General features: G+C 39.8%; 1 protein-coding gene across 3 annotated transcripts; it reads left to right on the plus strand.

The window, feature by feature from the left end:
* Positions 1-1,035: 1,035 nt before the first annotated feature.
* On the plus strand, positions 1,036-17,418 carry LOC307265163 (uncharacterized protein). Of its 3 annotated transcripts, none has more exons than XM_080046778.1 (29): positions 1,036-1,141; positions 2,481-2,692; positions 3,111-3,738; positions 4,326-4,429; positions 4,556-4,621; positions 4,983-5,153; positions 5,606-5,739; positions 5,860-5,954; positions 6,067-6,121; positions 6,226-6,360; positions 6,807-7,034; positions 7,308-7,371; positions 7,461-7,641; positions 7,987-8,099; positions 8,212-8,548; positions 8,726-8,848; positions 9,360-9,396; positions 9,474-9,587; positions 9,692-13,352; positions 13,509-13,672; positions 13,759-13,928; positions 14,235-14,298; positions 14,399-14,552; positions 14,655-14,772; positions 14,860-14,893; positions 15,005-15,100; positions 15,190-15,415; positions 15,729-16,053; positions 16,401-17,418. In XM_080046778.1, the coding sequence occupies exons 2-29, from the start codon at positions 2,487-2,489 to the stop codon at positions 16,512-16,514; spliced, it is 7,917 nt and encodes a 2,638-aa protein (XP_079902904.1). In that variant the 5' UTR covers positions 1,036-1,141; positions 2,481-2,486; the 3' UTR covers positions 16,515-17,418. The 3 variants fall into 3 exon arrangements, with proteins under 3 accessions (XP_079902904.1, XP_079902905.1, XP_079902906.1); XM_080046779.1 differs by having other exon boundaries at positions 15,008-15,100; XM_080046780.1 differs by lacking the exon at positions 8,726-8,848.
* Positions 17,419-19,034: the final 1,616 nt, after the last annotated feature.

Genomic DNA, 19,034 nt, shown 5'->3' on the forward strand with positions numbered 1-19,034 from the left:
TTAACTGGCAAATGAGCAGCTTCAACTTGCATCTTTCTGGCACCAACAGAGGAAAATCGTGGAATTTCAGCTGAAATATTTCCTATTATAAATATATTATTGCATTAATAATTATGATGGTGAAAACATGTGCCACTAATATTTAAGTTAATACGAGGTGGAACTCATTTGAACTACTATACAGTACAGTTTAATTTGTAACAGCACATCATATTTAATTAGGTTGTCATAAATTATGAAAGTAGCCTACCATTTGAATTGACAAAGTAAATGGCAAAAAAAGTGCACTATTTTCCATTTAAACATATAGAAGTAGCCTACAAGTAGGCTACCATAATGTGGAGGAGGAACTCAAGTAAAACATAACTATCTTAAAATGACAGCACTTTAGTAGTAGTAAAATGTATTTCACCACTGGCAATTATATACAGTCTAACACATAAGATACATTAAGTATGTTTAAAAAGGGCAGGGCAAGGAAAAGAAAAACTCAAAGAACAAAAATAAATAAATTACATGTTTTACCAGTGGTGGAAACGAGCTAAACATGTAAGAAATGTGTATTTTGATATAATTTGTATTTTCAGTTTGTTAATGATTTATACATTTTGGTCAGATATAAAAATCTGAATGATTTGTTTTCCATATTAGGCCTACTGCATACTTATTAGCTATATTAACTCGGCCTAATCGAAATTAGCTTCAACTAGACCTGCTACCGCAGAAACATGCTGCTTTTTTGATTCATCATTGTCCATTATCAAATTAGCCCATGTTATATTTTAGGGTAAAACAAATTATACTAAGCTAAAATTATTAATGCTTATTATTTTTGGAGTATTCAAAAGTGGGGTTATTGTTACATTTACCCTATTATGTCACCGAGGAAATAATAAAACCATTTCAGTTCAAATGTAATTGAAAAAGAAGACCTGTTTCTTGCCTGTAAACTGTTTGATCTTGCCTCATCCACCGCTATTGCGATCTGACTACACTTCCCACAATCCCTTTCGCGCACGATACTATCGCTGAGTAAAAAACATGGCGGATTAGTGTGTGTGCATGGGGTCCGCTACTCTTTCCACCCGTCGTCGATTAAATAACGTTTATTTCTGCCAGCAAAGGACATATTGCTGCTCGGGTAAGTTGTTACGAGCTAAATAACCTTTGTGGAAGTGATAAAATGATAAATGTGGCTCTCTGGGCTTCTCGCCATTAACTAAAGCACGGTGCAAGTCAGGAAGGACTGGCATACTAAAAGTGTTGTGCTATGAGTTTGAGCCTAGCTTTGTGCACTTTCTCACTTTGTTCTGTCATTAATGTACACGTTTTTCTGTCTTGCATTCGTTTGAATACGGCGCGTTAGCTTATTAGACCTCTTGTAGTTATTTCATTATGGGTTTATTTACGCCCCGACTTAACGGCTCCTCAGCTGTCAACGTCTCAACTACTGTCAGCTAAAGGAAAAAGCTGAGGTTTGCAAAACAGTGAATTGCGGTGTGCAACCATGTGTGTTTGCGATAGGTATTATTTACCGGTTTGTTGCTACACACACGTACACTTAAAATGTACAGACAGCAACCTGTTTGTAAAATATATGTCGGTGCTTTATTAGCCTGTCCTGAAGTGACGGTGTTGGAGTTGTTGTTTTCAGAATATTACATCAGGCAATGCGTTTATTAGAACATCATCACACTATCCCCTCATGCTAAATCATTTTAGTATTTTGAGTAACATGGTCACTAGACAATAACTTTTCAGTGGTGGAAGAAGTACCCTCAGATTCTTTAATTCAGTGAAAATAGAAACACAGAAGTACAGAAAAGTAGGACGGACATCAGTGTGGACCAGATACTTTCTGTTTAATACTGCTGTGTAGATGTTTAGTATGTTACTGTATAATTCATATTAGCGCTTGTGTTTTTTATGTTATGTGTTTGATAAGTGTAGTGGAGAAAAAAGGACACTATCACAATGTCAATATTGTACCTGTGTAGGCTAGTGCTTCAGTAAATGCACTAAGATGAGTGAGTGAGATAAGAGATTTGAAAAGCCATCATTTAAAGGAATTGTTGAACATCTTTAGGCTCAAGAAAAGGTGACAAAATCCGTTCCCGTAACATGTGTGCATTTTTGCTATAGAATTGGTCAAAGGTCGCTAGTCCAGGCTAGCTTAGCTCAAACACTGTTAGTCAAGGGGAGCAGGTAAACATATACACTTTACAACTTCACTAAACACTTGGTTTTTTGTTGACATCCTATCCAATATTCATTTCTGGAAGAAAAAAAATCTGAATCAAGTAATTGATGAGGGTAAATCTTTAAATATTTGTATGTTTTTCTGTGTACGGTTATGGTCATAGGTCATACTCCTGTTTATTTCACAGTACATCATGTACCTCACAAGTACTTTCATCAGAGATATTGTGGGGTTTTACTGTTGTATTCTGATGCAGTTGTGACTTCCTGTGTGATTCCAGGTCAAAATGTTTCGCCGGGCCAGATTTAGCGTTCGGCCCAATGTGGGCACGGCAGGTAGAACCACAGCCACACCTCAGGACCCCCCCTCAGCGAGTCAGGAGGCCACCGCTGAGACCCCTAAAGAGGCCAGTGAGAGCAGCACTGCTACTGCTACCGATGTGACGGAAAACAAGACAGTTGTGACCCCTTCGGAAAAAGCTACAGGACCGGGGTGAGTGACTTGATTCAATGGCTACAACTTAAAAAAAAAGTTGTAGCCATATATCAAAAAAATTATTCACAACAACTGCCACTAACTCTTTATTTAATTAATGTAATATTATCATTACTATTATTGTTTTTTTTCCTTTCTGGATGAAAATATTTCAGTTTTGTGTTCATTCTTTGTAGTCAAATTGTCAAAATGAAAATAAATTTGGATAATGCTGAGGGACACTACTTTTGACGTTTTGTTGTTGTTGTACAAATCCAATACTCTTGGCTTTGTTACGCTCTTCTGTTTATAACGTTTTATCATTTGCACAGTCAGTGGATGTGATGTGAATTTCCTAATAAAAATATAATTGAAAAAAAAAAATACTATTAGAAAAAATTAAAATAATAACCATTCACACTGTTTCACTGTTTAGGGTCGAACAAAATGTGGAAGGTGCCAGCTCCTCCTCCTCTGCAGCAGCTGTCCAGAGAAGGAAGCGAGTCACTATCAAGCCCAAAGTGGCTCCAGGCCGCCCCTCGGCTGCTGCTCGAACACCAAAGTCCCCCGTCAAGGCTCCAGCGGTGGTCCCTGAAACCCCTGTTGTTCCAGTGCCCGAATCGGACCTCGACAATTCAGCAAAAACCACCCAAACTGGGACTACAGCAGCACCTGCAGAGGAGAGCGAAACACAACCACAACCCACGCTCACCGCTTGTGACAGCTCAGAACCCACAGTTGCTCCTCCAATCGCCAACTTACCAGAACAGCTACCGGCGGATACTAGCAGCAAACGATTGGAAATTACGGCAGCCAGTCAAGTTAAAGAAGCCCCTTCAACACCACTAGACTTTCCCTTCAAAGTCCCACCCTCTCTACCAGACAAAGCGGCCATTGAGATATCGGAGAAAGCCAAGACTCTGATATCGTCCAAGGGAAAGATTTACATGTCACCACCGGAGTTCTCCCTGAGTAGACTACTGAACGACCCGTCAGACTTACACCGGCTGGCGAAGGCCCGCAAGCTCCGAGACCTGCTCAAACAGGAGATGCACAAAGACAAGGTGAGGAAAGATTATTCAGTAGGCATGCTTATTGCTAACGCTTGTTGTCAAATCTCGTTTTGTCCGAATCAGTGAATATCTCATCACAATCCGCTACCTGGCCGTACTATGAGTGGGCTGAAAAAAAAAGTCCAGTCTTATAATACACAGCCTAGGCTTGTTTTCCTGTTACCGACTTCTTCCTTGAGTTCCTTCTTTATTTGTGTGTTGTTCTTCTGCATTGAAAGCTATTCGACTTCCGAGCGACTAGGCCGTTTAATGCCTGCTTGACCTTTATACATGTAGGAGAAAATCGACTCCCAACCTAATTATATCTACGGTAGTTGTCTTAGCTCTAGTTTGAGAAATTCGCTTTAGTTAGATTTCAGTCGGAATAACATGTTTTTACATGTACTTTTAAATTTCAGTTTTATTCGGATTACACAATAAATAGATGGTAGCTGCTGCTATCGGTGTATCAATGTGTGTGTGAATGTGTACAAAACAATGTAAAGTGCTTTGGGTCTGTGAAAAACAAGGGAAAAGCACCGTATAAGTGGAGTCCATTTACCATATCACATTAAACGTCTTGACACTTTTTGTTGCAGAAAATCAAGAGAGCTAAGGCTGTTACTAAGGAATTTACTATCGATCCCGCCAAAATGACCATGAGGGAGCTTATCCGTTATCTGCCGCTGTCCAACCCCATGACGTAAGTGTCTCCTCTGAAACTTAGTCAGGCTTTTTTTTAACGATTAATCCTGAAGTCCAAAGGTAATGTTTTTCTGTTGATTATTTGACCTTTGCTTTTGTGACTATAATTTAAATTTTTTTCCAGATCTAGTTTAGAAGAATCAGTTCCAGAGAATGAAACTGTGGTCCCTCCTTCTCCAAGAAGAGAAGAGTAAGTTTTCCCCCCATCAGTTTCTAAAATCTAATTCCATATTTGTATTGATGTTGTACATAGTAGTGAGGGAAAAAATGATTCATACATTTGAGTTATTGTCCCTATTTGAACCCATACTTCAGTATTGAACAAGATAGGATGTATTCATGTTAAGTTTTGTACACTATCTGTCACCAGGCATAGTTTTTAAAGTGACTGGGGGGGGGGGGGGGTAGTAGATAGCATATTATAGAGGTATACAGGTAACTCCTTTTTTTTTGTATTAATAATTTTCTTTATTTTACACAAGTGAATACAACAGTTTTTACAAGAACCAGACTTCAATATGAACGCCCCACTGATGTATGTTTCACCACAGGTCTCCAGAGAGGGCACAGGTGCCTGAAGTTGCCCCCAAAATAGCAGCAAGCCCGAGGGTAGACGGAGTGGAGGAGGAGGACGAGGAGGCCGATGAAGACCAGGATGACTCATTCATGGTTCCTCAGGTCAAAGTAGCAGAAGATGGCACATTGATCATTGATGAAGAGAGGTCAGTTGATATGTTATGAGACACTTTCCTTCAAGTTTTTTCCACTTCTCTTTGCTCAGTTATTGTAGATACTATGTTTTACAATTTGACTTTTCTCTATCTACAACATAACGTTGTCCAGAAATGTGCTTTTCCTCTTAAAGTTGTAGTCAGTGATTCAGGAGAATACTTGTTGTCCAAATAAACTTAGTCAAAAATCAGTAAATATTTTCTCACAATCCGCTATATGTGCGCTTAAAATAAATTCAGTGTTAATTCACAGCCTAGGCTCTGTAAACTGGCTTATAAACAAAGGGCAAAGTACGGACAGGTAGCGGATCATGAGGAGATATTCACTGATTTTGACAACAAGTAGTCTCCAGAATGGCTGACTTTGATATAAGCATTGTTCAATTATTGTGATATTGGAGACGCTGAAATTAATAATCATATTCTGTCGATGTGTGTCTCAGCTTGACAGTGGAAGTCCAACGAGCCAAAGGGCCAAACCTGGCCCAGGAACGAGATGCCATCTTTGAGCGCGGCTCCACTACAACTTACTCAAGCTTCAGGAAAGGGACTTATACTAAACCATGGTCCAGTGAAGGTAAAAAAATATATGTATAATAACTATAAATAGCCTTAATTATGACACACATTATGCTGTGATGCTTGGTTCATATTGTTTGTTTTTTTCTTAATATGACTGTTTGCTTTTTGCCTTCAGAGACAGACATGTACTTCTTGGCCATCAGCATGGTGGGGACCGACTTCTCCATGATCTGTCAACTCTTTCCTCACAGAGCTCGATCGGAGATAAAGGTGATAAATACAGATATACACATAGTTAAAGATGGTATAACTATTCAACTCACTGCTACACTAAATACACTATATATTTGTTTGTGCTTATTGCTTTGATTTTACATTTTAGAACAAATTCAAAAAAGAAGAACGACAGAATGCCTGGAGGATTGATAAAGCGTTCAGTAAGTGTTTAGGACTGCATGTTTCCGTGGTTTTAATATAACGTCATATATATATCTCATGTCTCTGTGTTTTAATGTAACACATACTGGTGATTGTCTTGCAGAGGACAGGCGCAAACTGGACATTGAGTATTTTTCCAAGCTGCTCGAGAAGATTCTGGAAGTTCAGAAAAACAGGAAGAAACTCAAGTCACTCGTTGAGAAGAATTCCCCAAAGAAGCGAAAGAGAAATGCAAAGGGTAACTATCTGTTCATGCTTTTCATTATGTTTAATAGTGGTATATTATTTCTTCATAACTTAAAGGTGCTCCGTGGACCTTTCAGTTTGTGTTCTTTCTTGCGCCCCCTTTGGATCAAAGTGGTAGTGTTTTTACTATGCCAGCTGTAGTTCCTGGGTGAGCGCATCCATGACATGATGAAAAACAACCTAAAAATAGCATTCTTTGCACTGATGTTCTCGTCTGATGTTACATGTAATTTATGATCATCAGAGGAAACATTTGACTGTTTCAGAAATATTTTAAAGTTCCTCCTAGGACCTTTTAAATGTTATTTTTGAATATGAATTTAACAACCGTTCCCGCTGAGTTCATAATAATAATCATAATTGTTGCTGTGACACAGCATGAATAAATAATGATAAGAAAATGTATCACATATCCTTGTGTGTTTCATATCCCTCTAGGCAAAAAAGCTGGCAAGAAGCTGAGTGATGTGGAGGAGGATGATGAGGAAGAGGATAATACAATGCCAGACCTTGAGGGGGAGAAGGAAAATGAGGATCTCTGTAATGACGGAGGAACGCCTGTGTCCAAGCCCAAAACGAAACGCAAACGAAAGAGTAAGAAGGATGCTTCAACTGAGGAACCCAATGACAAGAAAAACAAAAAAGGGGAAACAAGCAATGAACAAGGTAAAGGAGCATTCAGTTGTAATACATTGTTACAAAATTGAGTATATTTAAATAATGTAGGTACTGTATGTTTGCACAAACATTGCAGTGTAAGAATATATATCCTTTGGAACAACAATTCTGTTGTTTGCCATATTCTTCAGGAAAATTAATGAGGTAATTAGGCCTCAGAAAGTTATCTTGACACAAAGTTATCTCAGTTTCTCCATGTGTGTTTGTCCTTTGTTGATTGTTGCTTGGGGCTCAATTTTGTTTTTGCTTTTACATTCCCAGATGAGGCCGACATTCCCGAAGATGCTGAGGCAGCACTTCCCGAGGACAATACAAATACCGACATGTAATGAATTTATTTTGTAGTATTTTGAAGTATTTTTTATGCATCTTCGATATGCTTAAAAACTCTTCTTTTTCCCCTCTAACAATTAGTTCTGAGAATGTAGACAAGGACACTGCGATCAAGCCAGCTAAACTCTCACGAGGCAGACCACCGAAACCAATACTGCCTTTGGGCCGGAGTAAGAGGGGTAAAAAGCCTCCACCACCTTCCAAAGAATTTGTGTCAGAAGATGGGGAGGAGAGTGTGAGTGATGGAGCCTCTAAAGAGCAGGTTAAAACTTATTACTTATAACTTACTTACTTGGTAATTAAAGGTGTTCCGAGGAACTTTAATTTTTGGTTCATTCTTGCACCCCCTTTGGACAAAAGCAGTTACGGCTGTTGTTCCTGGGTAAGCATACCCATGACAATGGCATTAAGAAAAACTATATTAAAATGGCATTCTTTGCACCGATGGTTTCGTTTGCTGCTACGTGTTATTTATGATCATCAGAGGAAATGTTTTACTATTTCAGAAATATTTAAAAGTTCCTCGTAGCACCTTTTAAGCTTAAGGTCATCAGATTGTTCTACTGTGTCACCTTGCCTAACTGAAAGGTCTGCTAACCTTTTTTAGGAAAAGAAAGATGCATCACCTCTTAGACAAGCTGATAAGAGAAAGTCAGCTAATGATGACATACCATCTGACGAAGAGGAGGAGGCCACTGTTCAACCTCCGAGACCTACCAGGTACAATCATTTCAAATTCCACTTTCAACATTTTATCCAAACACAGACCCATTCCCTCAACAATATTTTTGACATATTAAGATAGGAATGTCTCATCGTTGGTGTTTTATAGGTATGGGAGAGTGCCCAAAGCTCCCAAGCCCTTAAATTACCCTGCCAAAGAAGATTCAAACTCCTCTGCATCTGAAAGCACACCCAAACCCACTGCCAAGAGGAGAAAATCATCGAAGCAGAAATCGACCCAAGAGTCCAAAAAGCCCAAACTGGTCACCCTCAGGGCTTCTCAGTCCGAATACAGTGACGAGGAGAATGAAAAGCACTCGGATGAAGAAGAGGTGGAGGAGGATGCATGTTGTTCCACCAAAGACAGCGATGCCACTGCGTTTGTGCCTGCCAGCCTGCGCTCCCCGCATCCTTTTATTTCAGAAGTTGAAGAAACTATGGAGGAGGTATGGAATACTATTCCCTATAGTGTGTTGCACACATTCACACCATCCATTTTTGTCAAACATATTTCTTCATAAAAAGCATATTTGTTATTTTTGTGTATTTTATTTTTTGTGTGCATGGTTTTACCCTCCATAATTCCAACCCTCCACTCTGACATCCTCCCATCCCACACATAGCTTGATATCTTTGCCAATATGCCTGATGATGTGTTGGGCATGTCCCAAGATGCTCTGTGCCGTGATGCCTCTTGTGAGCAGGCACATAATGAGACCTGTGAACATCAGTTGGACCTGCTAGTTGTAAGTGTCACGTGGCTTTTAAAGGGATGGTTCAGTATTTTTTAAATGGGATTGTATGAGGTCCTTATGCATAGTTACTCTGTTACCTTATGGCGATGACGGTTAGCGCAGTCATTTGAAGAAGTTTGGGGGTAACTTCGCTACACAGCACTGGCAGACAACAGTTTTATTTTTTTGGGGGGTGGGGGGGGGGGTGAAAAGAGCATTTTTCAAATGGCCCTCTTTGAAACAGTACAATGCTGACTTCTGCTAGAGCAACTATCTCTTTAAATGTAATGCCAGTGATATTAAATTATTTCCACAGTACTTATTATTTTAATATATGTTTTAATCTTTAAAGAATTCATGTGATTTGATTTTTCTGTTGAGCTGGCTGAACTCACAGCAACATTTTTGTGGCCAAATCTAATCAATTGACAAGGACTGTAGAAAGAAAATGGCACATCACATCCTTTCATTGGTTTATATGGGAATATTTTAATCTGACTTTCTATATATGTTTGCCTTGCAGGATGTTATAGACTTCCTTTCTTCAGAAAACCCAGACGGTATGTTGAAGAGATTTTCTCAGTATGACTGAGTGGATAGATCTCTGTCACTCAAAGTAATCATCTTTTTGTTTTAGTATCTGAGGACGAGAGCTACAATGAGGCTGCCCATACACTGTTGGCGATCGGTAACATGGCGCACCTCTCTCAGTCAGCACATGATCCAACAGCCACACAAGATCACACACCAGGTTAGAGACATAGAAAACATAATAGTGCTTTTAATTGGGAATTGATTTCATTAGTTTGAATTTAAATTGCAGTAAATGTAACATGCAACATTTTTAAATTGCAGAGACAACATCATGTGATGTGAATGAAACCAGCCAACATCTAGAAGAAAAGAGTGCTTCAAAGCCTGATGCACAAGAGGAAAAAAGTAGTCCTCTTGTTATGTCTGCAACTTCTCATCACAAAGTTGCAGAAACATCAGAAACTGTTGCTACTGTGGAGCCACAAAACAGTACAGCAGACGATGTTGAAATTCCTGTTATTGAAACCAGTGATCAGAAGACTGATTCGGATGTGGACCCTGCCCCTCAGTTGCACTCAAGTCCAGACGGCTCAAAGAAAAGTTCTCTTCAAACCAGAAGAGGACGCTCATCCATGGTGAAACCAAAACCTAACATACGTCAAGCCTCAAGGACTGCTCAGTCAAAATCCCAACCAGAGACCTTGACTGTAAGAACAGCTATAGACGACCATGCAGTTGCTTCCGACCTTTCTCAATCCACTGAGACCCCATCAGAGACCCCATCAGAAACCCCTAAGACAGGAATGCAGAGTCATTGCTCTTCTGATTCTAAAATGGAGCCGAGTTTGGAACAGGCCACCAGAGACTCAAAATCAACTTCAGAGTCCACAGATGAAATAATGATGCCTAGTGTTGGGACAATGGAGAGTAGTTGTAATAATCATCTAACATCTGAATTAGGAGTACCAGAGTCACAAGTTGAACTAGACTCAGCCCCCATGCAAGAGAGCACTGAGCATCCTGCTCCATGTGTTTCTAATGTAGAAGAGTTGCCTGTCAGTCAGAAAGAAGAGAGCGATGATGCATCTACTAGCCAGACCAGAAGAAGTCGATTCCAGAAAGTCAAACCAAAACCTAACATACGTCAAGCCTCAAGGACCGCTCAGTCAAAATCCAAGCCAGAGACCTCAACAGTAAAGACAGCCATAGAGGACAGTGCAGCTACTTCCAACCTTTCTCAATCCACTGAGACCCCATCAGAAACCCCTAAGATAGTGAACCGTAGTCAAAAATTGTTAAACGATGACATTTCTTGCATTGAAGTCAAACCTACTGAAGAGCCATCTGGGAGGCAGGAGGCATCTGATGTTCAAGTTAAATCAAGTGCAGCAACATCAGACCAGACTTTCCCAGGAATGCAGAGTCATTGCTCTTCTGATTCTAAAATTAAGCCGAGTTTGGAACAGGCCACCAGAGACTCAAAATCAACTTCCGAGTCCACAGATGAAATAATGATGCCTAGTGTTGGGACAACGGAGAGTAGTTGTAGTACTCTTCTGACATCTGACTTAGGAGTACCAGAGTCACAAGTTGAACTAGACTCAGCCCCCATCCAAGAGAGCACTGAGCATCCTGCTCCATGTGTTACTAATGTAGAAGAGTTGCCTGTCAGTCAGAAAGAAGAGAGCGATGATGCATCTACTAGCCAGACCAGAAGAAGTCGATTCCAGAAAGTCAAACCCAAACCTAACATAGGTCAGAAATCAAGAATTGTACGTTCTAAACCTCAAACCACCAAAGATCCAGTGGAGAAAGACTCCAACCCAACTCAATTCCATGAAATATCTATTTTGGAGGTTGAGGCAGAACCATCTTGCCATTCCACACCTGCAAAGCCAAGTGAAAGAACTGGCCCTGCTTCAGATGTTATACCGTCACTGGATTTGGGCTCTACTCTTACAGCCACAGAGGAGCTGTCTACAACTGAAGAGAAAAACACAGATGTTGGAATTGTTGAAGGTCAGGCAGAATTGGGTACAGCAACATCAGAGCAGAGTGCCTTAGGAAACAAGAACTTAATTGAAAGTCAGGTTGAACCCAGTAGTGAACAGCCCATGGAAGAAACAAGGCCATTATCTAAGTCCACAGACGAAGGACTGATGTCTCATGATGGGACAACAGAGAGTAGTTGTAGTAATCTGATGACATCCGCCTCAGCAATGCTAGAAACAGAAGTTGCTCTAGACTCGGCTCCCCTCCCTGAGAGCACTGAGCATCCTGCTCCATGTGTTACACGTGTAGAAGAGTTGCCTGTCAGTCAGAAAGAAGAGAGGGAAGATGCATCTCCTCGCCAGACCAGGGTGAGTCGATTCCAGAAAGTCAAACCCAAACCTAACCTGGTGCGGAAATCAAGAATTGCACATTCTAAACCTCAAACTACCAAAGACTCCAACCCAACTTCAGACCCCAAATTCCATGAACAAACAATATTGGATGTTGAGGCAGAACCAATTTCTAATACCTCACCTGATAAACCAAGTGAAATAACTGCTCCTGCTTCAGATGTTATACAATCATTGGATTTGGGCTCTACTCTTCCCACAGAGGAACTGTCCAAAACTGATCAGAAAAAGATAGATGTTGGAATTGTTGAAGGTCGGGTAAAATCAGGTGCAGCAACAGCGGATAAGAATGCCTTTGAAAACAAGAACTTCTCTGAAACCCAGTGTGAACCCACTAGAGAACAGGCCACGACGGATACACGGCCGGCATTTGAAATCATGGAAGTAACAACGGAGAGTAGTTGTACTAATCCACCGTCATTAGACTCTGCAGTCCCAGAATCACAAGTTGAACAAATGAAAAACATAACATCCGCCCCTGTCCAAGATGGCAGTGTCCATCCAGCTCCATGTGTTACACAATTAGAAGAATTACCCATCATTGAGAAAAAAGAGAGTGACGTTACATCTACTTGCCCGACTAAGAGAGATCGATTACAAGAAGTCAAAGCAGTCACACTCACGCAGCTTGTGGAGCAACCCTCAAGCTCAACCTCAAGGCCCGAATCACAGCCAACTTGCAGTACTGGTATTGCTTCAGTTGCAGCACCATCAGTGGAACCATGCTCTACTCATAAATCCACAGAGGAATTATCTTCCACAGAGGAGCCAATGACAGATGTTGGACTAGAGTCGAGTTCAGAGGGCTCACAAAAAAATGTACCTCAAAGGATGCAACGCTTCCCCAAGATCAAACCCAAACCCAATTTTGGATCATCCTCTAGAATGACACAGATAAGACTGAAGTCAAAGGATATAAGTAAACCTTCAGAACAGACGCATAAAGACACCTTGTCAAATGTAACCTCGGAACAGCCTGCGGAGAGTAGCAGTCCACAGACAGAGAAGAAACCCACAGAGAAGGACAGTAAACACTTGACACCAAAAGATTGTTCGGTACATCTAGAACTTCTCAGCTCAACAATGTTTGGACCTGTAGAGTCAGAGAAGTCACAAGACAGCACTAATAATAACGGTGTGTTTTCTGAAGTTACAGCCATAGCAACATCTTTGGTTGCCGAGAATCAGTCTATGATGGAAGTCCCAGTTCTTGAAAATAAGAGCAGTGAAGAATCCACAGTTGAAAGGGAATCCACAGGGGACAAAACGTCAAAGAATGACAAAGTGGAGGCTGGAACTGCTTCAAAATCGGACTGCAAACAGGACTTCTCTATTAGTCCTACAAAGACAAATACTCAACCAGCAGATCAACTCAACCTAACTGCAATTTTAGACGTCCTGTCTTCAGAAGATGGTATAACAGAGTCAAAAATGTCATCTTTAATCCAAACTGAAACACAGTCTACACCAGATCCTGAAAAAAACACTCAGGAGCCATGTTCAGTGAATGACTCACAAAGTCAAGATGACGTCCACAAGACTTCTGAGACCACTCAAACTAATCAACCGGCCTCCCAAAGGTGAGGCGTTAATAATATTTTCCTGTTTCTGTCCGCAAAGAAACGTAAGGTTAATTTTACATAGTGTAATCATGTTTTATTTAGAACGTAATTAAGTTAAGTTTCAAGGGACTTTTTTTAGTTTAAATTCTAACAAAGCTTGTTTTCCTCTAAAAGCTCTGACGTTGATCAATCGGAGCAAACAGACTCTTCAACGTCCTCAAGTAAAGCTCCTAAGATACGCAGGGGTCGACTAGTTAAACCCAGACCCAACCTGGGACGCAGCAGCCAACCTAAACAACCAACACAAGTGGGCAAGAGTACAGCACAAACAGAAACAGGTTTGACATCTTTTACATTTTAGATTTCCTTAACTCTTAGAATGCGCACCTTTTGTTGATCACTAATGTTCTTTTCTTTTCCGCAGATTCTGGTAACCGCTCAGAGGGAGTGAATGCTGCAGAGTCTGTACTCCAACCTGACACTCAGAAACCAGTAGAGGGAGCTCTTGAACAACATGGTGACAACAATCCCCCTTCAGATAATGCTGGGCCTTTGCTTGGCGGCTTGACACAAGCACTTGACAACTCCACTCAGGTAAGGTGGTCATATGTGCAGGGGGAGGCATATCACAGCATTACACGTTATTGCAGTGTCTTCCAGTTAAGCTTGTTAGTTTTAGCCTTGACCTGATATATATGGAAAGAAATCTTGTTCAAGAATCTTTTCTGATAAGAATGTACCTGCAGACATTGCACATCTTGTTTTTGCACTGACCGTCAGGCTCTATATCAATGCCTTTTTTTTAGTTTATTAGATTTTGTATGTTTTAATTTATTTTCATGTGTATATTTATATATATTTTTTATTTGATTAATCCTCAAATGTGTTTTTCTGATTCAGGATGTATCAACTGTCAGTACAGGAGGAGCCCAAAGTGAGCCAGGTCTCACAATATTCCCACATAGTAAGTCAATCTGAGATCACTTTCCACTCACATAGGTTGATTTTGTCATATGAATTTGCTCCTTTGTTTTGGCTGAAACCTCTTTCACTGTCTCTCTCAGTGCTGTCGGAGCAGGGGCCTTCAGATCCAGATGAACCCTTTTTCATTCTCTCTCTGACTGAGATCCCAGTGTGCTTATCAGGGGATGCAGGGGGAATTGCATTAGATCCCCTCCCCAACGTTCCAGTAACAGATGCATCAATACAGCAACCAAGGTTAGTACCTGCCTTCTTATCAGCTGGTCATTACATTCGTGCAGGTGTGGATCTGCTTTTGTACACTGTCTGACGCTACCTCTTTTCTTCACCCCTCGGCAGTGTTCCCGGAGAGGGTTTAGTGGTGGCTAGTGTTGCTGTGCCTGTGTCCATGGAAGTGAGTGGTGAGGCAGGCCCAAGCAACGTCAAAGATATTGGGCCGGACCAAGCTGCATGTTCTGTAAGTGAAGTTGCAATGGATCATTTTGAGCTGTGGTTAAATGTCTGCATTTGTATCTCACATTTTGTTTGTTTCGCCACACAACAGGGTCCCATCATGGAGAATCCAGTGGATCCACATGGTAGAGTGAAGAATTATTCTGTTATTTATTTAAACTCCAAATAAATATATTATAATAAGGATTTATGTGGTATTAGGGTGCAGTAAATGTGGATTGTTTGTGTTTTTGGAGCAGACGGTCCTACAATCCAGCCTCCCAAATTACAAGAGACTACAGAGAGCAAAGATGATACTGGAATTCTGCCTACAAAGCAAAAAGGAAGAAGAGGTATACAGAATATGAATACTGCTTACTCATCACATACACTCTTAGATAATTATACATGATCTTTTTCATAATGTGTCTGTGTGAACCAGCCAAACTGCAGGTTAAGCTCAACCCTCCAAGGAGGAGCCAGCCTAGCAGGACCGTTGCATCCAGGGGAACAGAGTTGACCCCCGTTCAAACAGACACAACCCAGGAGTCTGAGCTGCCTGGGTCTTCTGCGCAGCCCAAAGCAACAGATGATGGAGGGAAAGACCCTAAAGAGAGCAGCTCAGGAGCACAAACTAAACAGACTAGGGGACCTGGTAGTCGGAATAGGTGAGTGAGGATAATTGTATTAATTTTTTGAAATCTGAATAATGTTCCCAGTTTTAATGTCTATATCTAACAATTGTAATTTAATGTTTTTTTATACTTTACTGTAGGAGCAAAATTATGTTATCATCTGATAATGTTATTGTTCACATGTACAGCATCCTACCAAGTTTATATGTATTTTCAGTGAAAAATAATGCAGAAAGGAAAGAAATAGAAGAGAAAAATTATATATTAATGTATACATACATACACAAAATAAAAATAATTCATTGAAATTGACTGTTAATTCATTTTTTTCTTCAATACCGAACAGAAAACCCAAAGGCTCCACTCCCTGTGTTTCTGAGACAAGCAGCACTGCCCCTCCCAGCGTCTGTCCACCTGTCAAAGCAGCTTCCAGAGGCTCCAAGGTCAAAACTCCTTGTGCAGAAGGAAAACGGTCTGTTCCGAAACATGTAGCGTCGACGTCATTTGATGATGTCACTCCAACACCTGGCCCGACACAGCCACACGAGGAAACCCATCAAATATCCTCTGCCACATCACCAACACACACAGCCGGTGACAGCGGACAGAACTCTGAGCACAGCTGGCTACACTCAGACCCCACGTCAAGCTCTTCTCAATTTACATCTCAGGTAAGGAGGGTACAAGCGCTACTGGTTGGATGGGGATACACCTTAAAAGTGGAGTCAGCGATTCTGGAGAACGCTTGTTGTCGAAATAATTTTTGGGCAAAATGAGTGAATATTTCCTCCACGATCAGCTACCTGTCCATACTGTTTGTGCGCTGAAAAATAATCCAGCCAAACGGTAAGGAAAGATAGTGGATCGTGAGGAGATAGTCACTGATTTTGTCGATAAGTGTTTTTGACAACAAACATTCTCCTGAATCGCTCACTCCACCTTTAATGAAATGGATTTTTACACTCATACAGGGAGTCGACTACCGCTGATTAACACCTTTATTCATCTTGTGTTGCAGGTATCCACTTCTCAGTTCAGTGAGTGTTTGGAGAGCAGCTCTATAGAGGAGGAGCCCACCAATGTGTCTCAGTACTTCTTAAGTGACATTTTTACAGAAGTGGAAGAGGGATAACGAGAGGCGGAGTTTGCGAGAGTGATCCTGAGGATGGCTTGCCTTCTTTTATATTTTAAATCTCTATTTTGTTCCGTTAATTTTTGTCTTGTCTGTAAAGGTAAATTCATAACTGTTGTCGCTGTTGTGTGTCAGTATTAATGAAGTGAAGCTGAATGTATTATACTGACAAATGTATTTTAATTTTCACAAGCACTTTGTATGTATAGTTCAATTTGTTTTTTGAATTTTCTTATTTGAAACAGCCATTATATTAATTAATAACTATTGCATTGTGCATTTAAAACAAAACACACTGGTTAATCACTAGTTTGACTTATAGAAGTGGCAGCTTATTTATTATGTTCCAAGCCTCAGATTCCGTTATTTGGTTATTGTCTTACCTGTGAACTGTAAATATTGTACAATTGCAAACTGCCTTTTGATTTTTCATATTTGCTCCGTTTGAAATCACACCACAACATTTGTCTCAGGAAGAAAGACAGATCTCTTGGCATTATGTACGGTTGTACATTTAAATGTAGCCCCTTTTTGTAATGCTTCTTCTATGTGTTTTTGAGCTAATTTAAAATCATCAGTTCTCATCTGTTTTGACTTGACAAAAAAAGGTCTTAAAACTTGACTTAATTGGTCTTAAATTTTGACATCATTTTATTCTGCAAATTCAACCCATTCAAAACAATGGTGGTCAAACAAATCATCTGCTCACTACTAGTACACGTTAAGACATTGTGTTGTGTATAGTGTAGATGAGTTGAACGTCCAAAGAGGTCCTTGTATAAATATGAATCATTCAGGTTATTATGTTTTGATACTTGAAAAACAGACATCATGCGTTACCTGTCATAAGTGTATCATTGGTTCATTATGAGTTCAGTAAAACGATCTGAATAAAATTGTATTCTTCCACCACCACTTGATTCAGTCTTTCACCTACTGTAGTTGCTAGTTTGATAGTTTTTGTTTAAAGGTGCTGCGAGGAACTTTAAAATATTTCTGAAAAGGTCCATTTTCCTCCGATCATAAATTACATGTAATAGCAAAGCATGCAATATTTATATAGTTTTTCTTAATGCCTTTGTCATGGATAACGCTCACCCAGGAACAACAGCTGGCTTAGTAAAAACTTTTTACTGTTCCCAACTTATCTAATTCTTGTTTCCTTAACCAAAACTAAAATGGTTTCCAGAACTTTGAACAAATCTGCGGGGAATTTCTATGACAAAATGGGTTTCAGGTCTTAAGACATATTGCATTTGTCCATATTGTTATTTTCGATCATTTTATATTTTCAAACAGTTGGGTTCTTGTAACATATGAAACAAGTCAGAAAATGTCATGTGGACACTTTGATAGGAAATACAGTTACAGATTTGCAAATCTTTTTTGTTGGATAATCACTGAATATTTATTTCATCCAGATGGTTAGAGAATCTTTCAAATCTGTCATTTCTATTTTGAGGTGATACTTGGCTCTATCACTTGAATATAATGGCAATACATCATAGGCTGACACTCAGGAAGTATATGAAATGCTACCAGTCTTATTAAAATACCTTAAGAACAATGAGCATAGATCTGGGTCAGCCTAGATAATGTCAATCGTTTTAGATACTAATGCATGGTTGTGTGACATTAAATTTCCCTCTGGCAGAACTCATATGGGACTGAAATGTACGTCTGACTTGCCAGCCTTACTTAACAGCACTGGACAACGTTTGACTAAAACACCCCAGTTCCACTCTGTTGATATATTCTGTATGCGTGTTATTTGTTTCTGTCTATTGTCTGTCGGCGTGCGGCCCATAAATGTACCTGTGACGTGAAGAAGAATTTCCCCTTGGGGACAATAAAGTCTAAAGTCTATACACATCAACTTAACGATTTGACATGCTGTAATTAAGGAGTGACATTCTGAACACAGTAAAGGGGACACGATGCTTAACCCTACAATCATGCAAACCAATTATCCACATAACTTCAAATACTGTTCTTGGAAAGAGTGCAGTTACTGTGAGTGCTTCAGGCTAAGTCAAAAGGGAGAGTCAAAAATGTTGCACGATTGATTTGCATACACCTGAGTAGAGTCAACCCCCCTTTACTTGTGAACTAAAACTATTTTGAAACTATCCATGTAATTTCCATTGTGGTACAGATTTGTATAACGTATAGAAACTCAATTATTTTATTTTCTGCAAAGTTAAATTGGACAGTATCTGACTGCAGTGACTTTATTGTACTTCCTAGCCTACATTTACTGTATATGGTGCATCAAATAATGGAAAAGTCCATTCAAAAAGTGAAACTTTCATATATTCTAGATTCATTACACAAAGTGAACTACTTCACTCCTTTTATTTTTTTCTTAATTTGGAATACAAAATCTAGTAAAGAATATTTAATTAAACCAATAAAAAAAGAGACATACATACTGTAATTGTCAATCTTTTGAAAATTCAGTTTATTCCGGATTCATTTCACTTCATGTGTAATGAATCTAGAATTTATGAAAGTTTCACT

The sequence above is a fragment of the Ammodytes marinus genome (genome assembly GCF_949987685.1).
Source record: "Ammodytes marinus genome assembly, chromosome: 18".
Classification (NCBI taxonomy): Eukaryota; Metazoa; Chordata; class Actinopteri; order Uranoscopiformes; family Ammodytidae; genus Ammodytes; species Ammodytes marinus.